General features: G+C 40.8%; 2 protein-coding genes across 3 annotated transcripts in view; one reads left to right on the forward strand and one right to left on the reverse strand.

The window, feature by feature from the left end:
* Nucleotides 1–10,489, reverse strand: part of LOC129786570 (nuclear pore complex protein Nup88) — an 850,897-nt gene that overhangs the window by 697,885 nt on the left and 142,523 nt on the right. The window lies entirely within an intron of this gene.
* Nucleotides 1,273–10,010, forward strand: LOC129786549 (zonadhesin-like). 2 transcript variants are annotated; one of them, XM_055821641.1, is made up of 4 exons: nucleotides 1,273–1,422; nucleotides 1,473–1,724; nucleotides 2,415–2,873; nucleotides 2,941–10,010. In XM_055821641.1, the coding sequence occupies exons 1-4, from the start codon at nucleotides 1,296–1,298 to the stop codon at nucleotides 9,834–9,836; spliced, it is 7,734 nt and encodes a 2,577-aa protein (XP_055677616.1). In that variant the 5' UTR covers nucleotides 1,273–1,295; the 3' UTR covers nucleotides 9,837–10,010. The 2 variants fall into 2 exon arrangements, with proteins under 2 accessions (XP_055677616.1, XP_055677617.1); XM_055821642.1 differs by having other exon boundaries at nucleotides 1,497–1,724.

Below are 10,489 nucleotides of genomic sequence, written 5' to 3' on the forward strand. Positions count from 1 at the left end.
TACAGCCTCTCAAAGTTGAAAACTGATTCTATTCACCCCATTTTACGGTATGTCGAAAATTTCAAAGTCCCATATGATTTACATGGGTTGACACGATTTACCTCAAGGGGCATGTTTTGATTCAAATAATTGTACAGAAAAATCATTAAAAGGTAATGAAAAATATACCTTGGCAACGTTTTCTGTAGTAACCCAGCTAGTGAGAAAAATTAACAGATTGGAAAATTACTAAGGGAAAAGTATCGGAAAACGCGTTTTCCCCAATAGGCAAAAGTTTGGGAAATGGGCAAAAAATTTATTTTCTTTTCTAACTCCTAAAGTACTGATCGGATAACCTCCAAATTACAGTCAAAAATTATAGGTTGGTAGGGCTTTCCACCATAATTTTTTCCGATTTTTTCCGTTCAATAACTTCGGAGATATTGCCATTTGAAAATTCCAAAATAACTTTTTTTACCCCGGTCTCCCCAACATATTTTCAAAACGAAGACCTTAGGGAAGGGTGGGAGTAATAAAAAAAATTTTCAAACATTGATATAGCTTTAAATTGCCAAAATATACATATTCTTCACTGACTATAAAATTAAGAAATAAATCATATTAAGTTTGGATTTTCAAATAAAATATTTCTATAATTTTCAGCACTTTTTCGACCAAAGATCACACATTTCTAGAGTCGACGATGATCTCTTAAAGTAATTTTAGAAATTAATTACCGTATTATTCATCCGCCCCCCTTTTATAGCTTAAAATGAAGTTTACTCACTCGGGATTGGGGGCTGTCTAAAAGAATCAATTTTAACGTTAAATTGATTTAAAATAAATCTGCCATTTTTAGACGAAGCTTAAAAAATCAAAATTAAAAAAAAACATTTTTTTAAATTTTTTCCTAAAAGAAACATAATACACGTAAACACAACTTATGTACCATCTATTTCTCCTTTAAGAATGAAAACAAAATTCAAAAAATATACAAATTAAAAAATAAATAAAATATCTCCCCGTTTAATGACTTTTCTCTTCATCGCGACTGATTTACATTCTTGAAAATTTGATTATGTACAATAATACATCAAGAATCCCACCATATTGGGTCAAATACCCCATTTTGGGAAACCAGATTTTTAGAAATATGTATATTTTTATATATCTTAGAAAAGAAGTATATATGAGTCTCTAAAAAGAAGAGAAGAAACATAATATATTCTGAAATGGTGGGAGATGGATCGAAAGGCTTAAATACGGAGATTCGTCTCAATAACATTCAGTTGGGATTTCAGCACGGTGCCATCGAAATGGTGGATCGTAGGGAAATATTTCTCCTCCTTTGTGCTACTTTAGCAGTGCAGGCATTAACAATTGATACATTACCGGAAGCTGAATCAGTTCCGGACACGGAAATAAGTGAAGATGTGACGGAAAGTGAGTTAGCAACAAAAGCTCTTAGATTAGTTTTGGAAATCTTTAAAAAGAAAAGAAAATTTCACATTTTTCAGGTGTTGAAGAAAATCCTGCGAATGGCACTGAAAGTGATTTAAGGAAGGGCTACTCCAAATGCCCTTTGCATGAGGATTATCTCAAGTGTGGCCCAACATGTGAGGTCGACTGTACGACCATTGGGAAGTCCTGTGACAACACGGACTGCCGCCCAGGATGCTTCTGTCGGCCAGGATACGTGCGAGAGGGTCCGGGGGGGAAATGCATTTTCCAAAAGAAGTGCCCAAGTAAGTAAAACCTCAATAACGACCTTTTTCCTTAAAACGACGCTGTCTCTATTTTACTCTTTTTGGGGAGGAAAGAAAAGCTCTTTTAGGAAAGTTTGTATAGCCTCAAAGCTCATTCGTAGAATCGGCAAGATAACAGCCAGGTATTGGTTAGTGTTAATCAATACATGACTGTATCTTAATGACCTTTGTTTTCATTTAAAATATGTATATTATAAATTTATTTATATATAAAAACATATTTCTGCCAAGCTGATTTGGAGCTAACGCATAAACATTTTTTCTATATATGTATGTATATATTTTTAGATTTTATATCAATTTATGGTTGAAGATTTGGGAGGAATAAAAGTTAGGAAATTAGCATCTAATTTGCATAAACATTCTCCACTTTATGTTAGAAGAGAAGAATCAAATCATAGAATTTATGTAGAAAAGAATATGTTGATTAAGCGGGGAAATGAAAACAGATTAATCTCGCATATACATATGTATGTATATAGTTTTCTTCTCAATTAATTCACGAAAAACAGGTATATAAGAATATTTCTTTTCTAAAGCGCCTACTCCGATGTTTCTTTCCTCCGAATATAAAATAAAAATTTAGAAAATCTCTTTGAATTTTATCAGAGTATTATACATATATAATTCCACATAATTGTGTTTCACTTTTTTTTAAATGAATTTAAGGACCAACGTGCCCCAAACACGAGGAATATCTCTTCTGTGGTGAAGCCCCACCGTGTCAAGCAACGTGCGATAACTTTGGGCAGGCATGTGCCATTAAATCTTCTTCATACTGCCCTCAAGGATGCTACTGCAAGTTCGGTTATGCACGTCATCCAGTGACTGGGCAGTGTATTCATGCAAAGAGTTGTCCTTCCATTGAGTACATCCACGAGCCACCACCAGCAACGACGAAGAAACCCACAACAACAACAACCACCACAACAACACCTGCTGCTCCAAAATCTTGCGGCAAGAATGAGGAATATCTCGACTGTGGACCAGCTTGCCAAGTCGAATGTTCCAATTTGGGCAAAGACTGTCCCATTAGGAATGTCAAGTGCACAAGTGGATGCTTCTGTAAGGCAGGCTATGCCAGGGATGGCCCAGGAGGACCGTGTATTCCCCAAAAGAGTTGCTCATGTATGAGAAAAATATTCTACTTTTTTAAAGAAGTTTTATTTCTAATTAAAAAAAAATTAATTTACAGATCCGTATTGCCCGAAGAATGAGGTATGGCTCATCTGTGGACAAGCTCCTGCATGCCAGGTGACATGTGAAGCCCTCGATGGTGACTGCGAGGGAAGGAAGTACAGCAATTACTGCCCGTATGGTTGCTACTGCGCCAAAGGATATGCCCGTCATCCCGAGACAGGAGAATGTATTCGGAAGAATGATTGTCCCAAGGAACCAGTATGTGGGGCAAATGAGGAGTACGCAGCCTGTGGGTATCGATGCAAAGAAACATGCCTCGCAGACAGCAAGAGCTGCTTGTTTGAGAAATGCGAAGCTGGATGTTTCTGCTCAAAGGGCTACGTCCGAATTAATGGGAAATGTGTTCCTGCTGATAACTGCGTCAAGAAATGCCCACCAAATGAAGAATACAATTCCTGTGGCAAAAGATGCGATGAAAGCTGCGACAAGCCCGAAGGATCGTGCAAATACGAAATTTGCGAAAAAGGATGTTTCTGCATAAATGGCTATAAACGAGTAGGAGGTGTTTGTGTACCACTTTCCAACTGCCCACCACCAAAGTGTGCAGATCCAAATGAAGTGTACACAACCTGTGGAAAATCTTGCAATGAGGATTGCAAGAAGTCAAGCGATGACTGTAAGTACGATGCGTGCCAAAAGGGTTGCTTCTGCGCAAATGGCTATAAAAGAGTACGCGGACGCTGCGTCCCGGAAGAAAACTGCGAATGTCCAGCAAAAGAGGTCTACAAGTGCAGTACAGACTGCGATGAGGACTGCAGTAGTAATCCCTATGACTGTTGGAAGCAGAAATGCAGCAAAAAGTGCCACTGCGTTGGAAACTACAAGAGGATCAATGGAGTGTGTCAGCCTCCGGCAAATTGTCAGTGCCCCAGCAATGAGGAGTACACGTACAATAGCAAATGCAGTGAGCAATGCAACACACCACCCAGTGCAGGTGCAGGTGAGAAGGAGTTCTTCGGTTGCTTCTGTAAGAGTGGCTTCAAACGAATTGATGGAGTTTGCGTCCCCGATACCACCTGTCCATGCCAACAAAATGAGGAATATGTCTACGGCAACACATGCGCCGAAGACTGCAGTAGTGGTCCTGATGATTGCAAAGATGCTGAATGCTACAGAGGATGCTTCTGCCAGGAAGGATATAGACGAATTAATGGACTTTGTGTTCCCGACAATGAATGCTCCTGCCCCAAGAATGAAGAGTACACGTGGGGAAGTGACTGCCTGGATGATTGTTACACACCCCCGGAAAAATGTTTATCGGAACTCATTTACAAGAGATGTTCGTGCAAACGTGGATTCAAGAGAATTAATGGAAAATGTGTTCCAGACGCCTTCTGCAAATGCAAGAAGAATGAAGTCTACAAAGCTGGGACGGATTGCGAAGAGTTATGCAGCTATGGAGGAAGTGTCGACTGCTCACAGGCTGTATGCTACAAAGGATGCTTCTGTGACAATGGATATGTGAGGATCAATGGAAAATGCGTCCCAGGTGTTGAATGTGGTTGCGGCGTGAATGAAGAATTTGTGAGTTCAAGTAAATGCCAGGAAGATTGTTCCAAAACATATAGTGACTGCCGTCATGTACCTGATGCCTTTGGATGTTACTGCTTAAGAAATTATAAACGAATCAATGGCAAATGTGTAATCGATGATAATTGCCCATGTCCGAAAAATGAAGAATTTGGCTATATAACGGACTGCATGGAAAGCTGCGAAGGAACTCCGGAATTATGTGCTAATATTAACGGCGAAAACAGATGTACGTGCAAAGAAGGATACAAGAGAATCCTTGGGAAATGCGTGAAGGATTATCTGTGTCCTTGTGATAAGAATGAAGAATATAAATACGGAGATAAATGTCATGACAATTGTCAAGAAAACTACAATAATTGTCCCCAAGGGGAGACGTATAAAGGATGCTTCTGCAAGGATGGATATGTTAGAGTCAATGGCACATGCCAGACATTCGATAATTGTCTCTGCAGTGGAAATCAAACCTACACGTACTCCAATGATTGCTTAGAAACCTGCGACGGTAATCCAGATAGTTGCAAAGATCTACCACTTGAGGCAAAATGCTACTGTTCTGATGGATTCCGCAGAGATAGTAAAGGAAACTGCATCCCTGACACAGACTGTCCATGTGCTGATCCTAATGCCGAATACAAACAAGGCAAAAGCTGCGAGGATGAATGTGTCCCATCTGATGAATGCGCCGATCAGGAATGCTACAAAGGATGTTACTGCAAAGATGATTACAAGAAGATTTCAGGATACTGCAAACCAGATTCCGGTTGTACGTGCAGTGGAGCTAATGAAGCTTACTACCCCTCAAACTCATGCTTAGAAACATGTGACGGCAATCCAGATAGTTGTGCTGGAATAGCCTCAGATAAGGGTTGCTTCTGTGCTCCAGGATTCAGGAGAGACAGCACTGGAACGTGTGTCTCTGAATCTGAATGCACATGTGCTGACCCAAATGCCGAATACAAACAAGGAAAGGGCTGCGATGATGATTGTGTACCATCTGATGAATGTAGTGATGCACAAAGCTACAAGGCATGCTACTGCAAGGATGGCTACAAGAAGATAGGAAAATACTGCAAGCCAGACAAGTATTGCACATGCAGTAGTTCAAATGAACTCTATTACCCCTCCAATAAATGCCTCGAGAAATGTTATGGTAATCCCGATAGTTGCAGTGGTATACCAACAGAGAAGGGATGCTATTGCGCCCCAGGATACGTAAGAGATTACAATTGGGCGTGTGTTCCCGATACTACGTGCACATGTGCAGATCCAAATGCTGAATACAAACAAGGCAAATATTGTGAGCAAGATTGCTTGCCGTCTGATGATTGTGCAAATCAAATATGCTATAAAGCGTGCTACTGTAAAGATGGCTTCAAAAACATTGATGGATCCTGCCAACCGGACTCAGGATGCACCTGCAGTGGAGAAAATGAAGCTTATCAAGTTCTAAATGACTGCCTGGATAAATGTGATGGAAATCCTGACAGTTGCAGTGGAATTCCCACAGAACAGGGTTGCTTCTGTGCTCCAGGCTACAGAAGATGGATCAATGGAAATTGCATTCCTGATATATGGTGTCCATGTGTCGATCCTAATGCTGAATACAAGCAAGGTAAGGCGTGTGAGCAAGATTGCCTACCAGCTGATGACTGTGCCGATAAAATATGCTACAAAGGTTGCTACTGCAAGGATGGATACAAAAACTTTGATGGGAAATGTCTTCCTGAGTCGGGATGTACGTGCAGTGGAGACAATGAATCGTATCAAACATCAAGCAGTTGTTTAGAAGCGTGCGATGGGAATCCCGATAGTTGTGCAGGAGTTCCCACAGTGGATGGATGCTACTGTTCACCGGGATACAGACGCAACAGTACTGGAAGTTGTGTTCCAGACTCTGAATGTCCCTGTTCAGATCCAAATGCAGAGTACAAACAAGGAAAATATTGTGAGCAAGATTGTGTTCCATCCGATGATTGTGCTGATCAAATATGCTACAAAGGCTGCTACTGCAAGGATGGATTTAAGAATATTGCAGGGATTTGCCAACCTGAGACGAATTGCGTGTGTGGCACAAATGAAGCATATCAGACATCTAATGATTGTTTGGACACATGCGATGGGAATCCCGATAGTTGTGCAGGAATTCCAACAGAAGATGGTTGCTACTGTGCTCCTGGCTACCGACGAGACAGTAATGGTAATTGCATAGTAGACACTAATTGTCCTTGCTCTGATCCCAATGCTGAATACAAACAAGGAAAGTCTTGTGAACAAGATTGTCTACCTTCGGATGATTGCTCAGATCAAATATGCTACAAGGCATGCTACTGCAAGGACGGATACAAGAATATAGGAGGCACATGTCAGCCTCTCTCCAATTGCACGTGCAGTGGGGCAAATGAGGTTTATCGTAATGCTAATTATTGTTGGGAAAGCTGCGATAGTAATCCAGATGTTTGCTTTAGCATTACGACCGAATATGGTTGTTACTGTGCATTTGGTTTTGCTAGAGATTCCAATGGTAATTGTATTGATCAATCGCTATGCCCATGCACTGATCCAAATGCGGAATATAGGTCAGGAAAACCATGTGAGGATGAATGTATTCCAACAGATGATTGTAATATACAAATATGCGGATTTAGTTGTTATTGCAAAGAAGGTTTTAAGAACATAAACGGAACTTGCCAACCATTTACTGATTGTTCTTGTCCCGGTGAAAATGAATCATATCAGATTTATAATGAGTGCTGGGAAAGTTGTACAAGTTACATTGAGGAATGCAGGGCACTTCCTGCAGTTTATGGTTGTTTCTGCGCTCTTGGATATAAAAGAGATCCCAATGGAAATTGTGTTGATGAAACTACATGTCCTTGTGATGATCCAAATGCAGAATACAAAACGGGGGTGTTATGCGATGATCAATGCCTTCCATCAGGTGATTGTGGAATACAGCTCTGTGGTAAAGCGTGTCTATGTAAAGATGGATTTAAAAACATTAATGGATCCTGTCAGCCAGTTAGTGACTGCTCAAGCCAATGTCCTGGAGCAAACGAAGTTTATCGCACATTTAATTACTGCTGGGAAAGTTGCGCAAGTGATCCAGATGTTTGTTCAGACATACCATCAGTTTATGGTTGTTTCTGTGCACAAGGATTTAAAAGAGACTCAAATGGAGACTGCATTGATGAAACAACGTGTCCATGCGCTGATCCAAATGCAGAATATAGAACAGGAAGAGCTTGTGATGATGAATGTATCCCACCTGCTGATTGCGAAGCACAAACATGTGGAAAAAAATGCTACTGCAAAGAAGGATTTAAAAATATCAATGGATCTTGCCAACCTTTCACCGATTGTACATGTCCCGGTGAAAATGAATCATATCAAATGAATAATGCTTGTTTTGAAAGTTGTGAAAGCGATGTTAACGTTTGCGTAACGTTCCTTCAGCCATTTGGTTGCTACTGTTCTCCTGGATTTAGAAGGGATCCAAATGGTAATTGTATAAATCAGACTATGTGTCCGTGTGATGATCCAAATGCCGAGTACAGATCAGGAAAGGATTGTGAAGACCTATGTATTCCAACGGACACTTGTGATGTTGAAGTATGTGGATATAAGTGCTTCTGCAAAGATGGATTTAAAAACATCGGAGGGTCTTGTCAGCCCCAATCCAGCTGTACTTGTCCAGGTACAAACGAGGTGTATGATACGTCAAACATCTGCTACGATAGTTGCACAAGTGATCCAGATACTTGCATTGAAATCCCAACAACGCCTGGTTGCTATTGCGCTCTCGGTTTCAAGAGAGATGCAAATGGAAATTGTATTGACGAAACTACCTGCCCTTGTGACGACCCGAATGCAGAGTACAGAACAGGAAAGGATTGTGAAGATGAATGTATTCCACCTGATGATTGTGGTATTCAGTTATGTGGAAAGAAGTGTTACTGCAAAGATGGCTTCAAGAACATTGGAGGGACTTGCCAACCTGAGTCCAGTTGCACCTGCCCAGGTACAAATGAAGTCTATGACACATCTAACGTCTGCTATGATAGTTGTACGAGCGATCCAGAAGTTTGTGTCGACATTCCAACAATGCCCGGTTGTTACTGTGCAGTTGGATTTAAAAGGGACGCAAATGGAAATTGTATTGACGAGACTACGTGTCCTTGCACAGATCCCAATGCTGAGTACAGAACAGGAAAGGATTGCGAAGATCAGTGTAATCCACCAGCTGATTGTAGTGCACAAATTTGCGGATTTAAATGTTACTGCAAGGACGGTTTTAAGAATATTGGCGGATCCTGTCAACCTGAGTCCGGTTGTGCATGTCCAGGAGCGAATGAAGTATACAGAGTTAGTAATGATTGCTTTGAAAGCTGTTCAGGTGTTCTAGCTGATTGTTTAGCTACTGCTACGACCCCTGGTTGCTACTGCGCACCTGGATATAGGAGGGATGCAAATGGCGATTGTATTGTTGAAAGTACATGTCCATGCGATGATCCAAATGCTGAATACTCATACTCAAATGATTGTTTACAACCATGTGACGGTAATTCAGTGACATGCGCGGGTGTAGGCATAAGATCAGGTTGCTTTTGTAAAGATGGATACAAGCTGATCGATGGTTCTTGTCAACCAGAGAATCAGTGTCCTTGCCCTAATGCAAATGAAGTCTACAAGGATATGAAAACATGCGAAGAGGAATGTACTCCAACGGCAGATTGTGAATTCGAAGAATGCGTCAAGGGTTGCCACTGCAGGAGTGGCTTCAAACGTATTGATGGAGCTTGCGTTGCGGAAGCTGGATGCAACCCATGTGGCCCAGATGAAGTTTACAAATGCGGAAGAGACTGTGAGGATCAACTGTGCGGTCTCTTGGATATAAATCTTTGCTTGGATCTCCCATGTCAGAATGGCTGCTACTGCCAAGACGGTTTCCTCAGGCTTCTCGGAATTTGCGTTCGAGTTGATCTTGGTGTCAGTCTCTGCCCTTGTGCGGCACAGGGTCAAGAGTTTGGTTGCAAGAGTGATTGCTCTCAGTCTTGCGAGGAAATCCCATCGCAATGCGACGAAACCAACTGCAGATGGGGATGTCACTGCCTCGATGGATTCAGGGAGCAGGGTGGTGCGTGTGTCCCAGAAGCGCTCTGTGCTTGTGGTGCAAATGAAACTCCACGAACGGGTAAAACATGCGAGGATGACTGCAGTGTTACACCAGCAGCGTGCACCGCATCCAGTGATCCAACTGGCTTCAAATGCTTCTGCAATCCTGGCTTCTGCCGAGGAACCGACGGAACATGCGTTGTACGTACAGTTAACAGAAAGAAATTCCACAAACTCTTGTGGTGATAGCAGTATAAGCAAAAAGGACTCAGTTTACTCAATTTTTAATGATCATCTTAAAGCATTTTTTGATATTAACATTTCTTTTAATTAAAACGAAAAAAATTGGACTATATATTTTTATGTATTTTGTACGTCAAAATTGTAAGCACTGAGAAATAAATAATATTTTCGAAGAAATCTTTTTAATTTATTCTTCTTCATCCCGATTATTTTACAGAAGAAACTGAATGCTTTTTAACAAAGTTATTTAATTCGGAATAGATCCTCTTAAACAAGGGAGCTATAATAAATTTTGGACAGAGTGTAAGAATTTTAATAAATAAGCTAATAGAAATCTTAATATATAAAGCTGAAAATTTTGTTTGTTTGTTTGTGGCACATGAACTCCTCCGAAACGGCTGGGCCGATCTTGTTGAAACTTGGTATGGGGGTAGAGGGGGTCAATACGAGTTGCAAGCGCTATATGGGATTCCGCCCCAACCCCCCTTTATAGCGCCACCACAGAAAAATTAATTTTTCCCATTTTCTACCTGCTGAAGGGTCAGATAACGGGATTTTTTATTTAAAAAATTTTTCATGGTACCGTATTATTCATCCCCCCTACTAAAATACGCCCTTTTAGATGTGATTCTTTCGAAGAAAAGAATAGCACAGCT

Source organism: Lutzomyia longipalpis, chromosome 1, assembly GCF_024334085.1.
Source record: "Lutzomyia longipalpis isolate SR_M1_2022 chromosome 1, ASM2433408v1".
In the NCBI taxonomy this organism is placed as follows: Eukaryota; Metazoa; Arthropoda; class Insecta; order Diptera; family Psychodidae; genus Lutzomyia; species Lutzomyia longipalpis.

Excerpts from the sequence above, each read along its gene's own strand:
- LOC129786549 (XM_055821641.1), top strand. The coding sequence starts at position 1,296 with ATGGTGGATCGTAGGGAAATATTTCTCCTCCTTTGTGCTACTTTAGCA. Across the intron at positions 1,725-2,414 it reads TTTCCAAAAGAAGTGCCCAA|GACCAACGTGCCCCAAACAC; the intron begins GTAAGTAAAACC and ends AATGAATTTAAG. Across the intron at positions 2,874-2,940 it reads TCCCCAAAAGAGTTGCTCAT|ATCCGTATTGCCCGAAGAAT; the intron begins GTATGAGAAAAA and ends ATTAATTTACAG.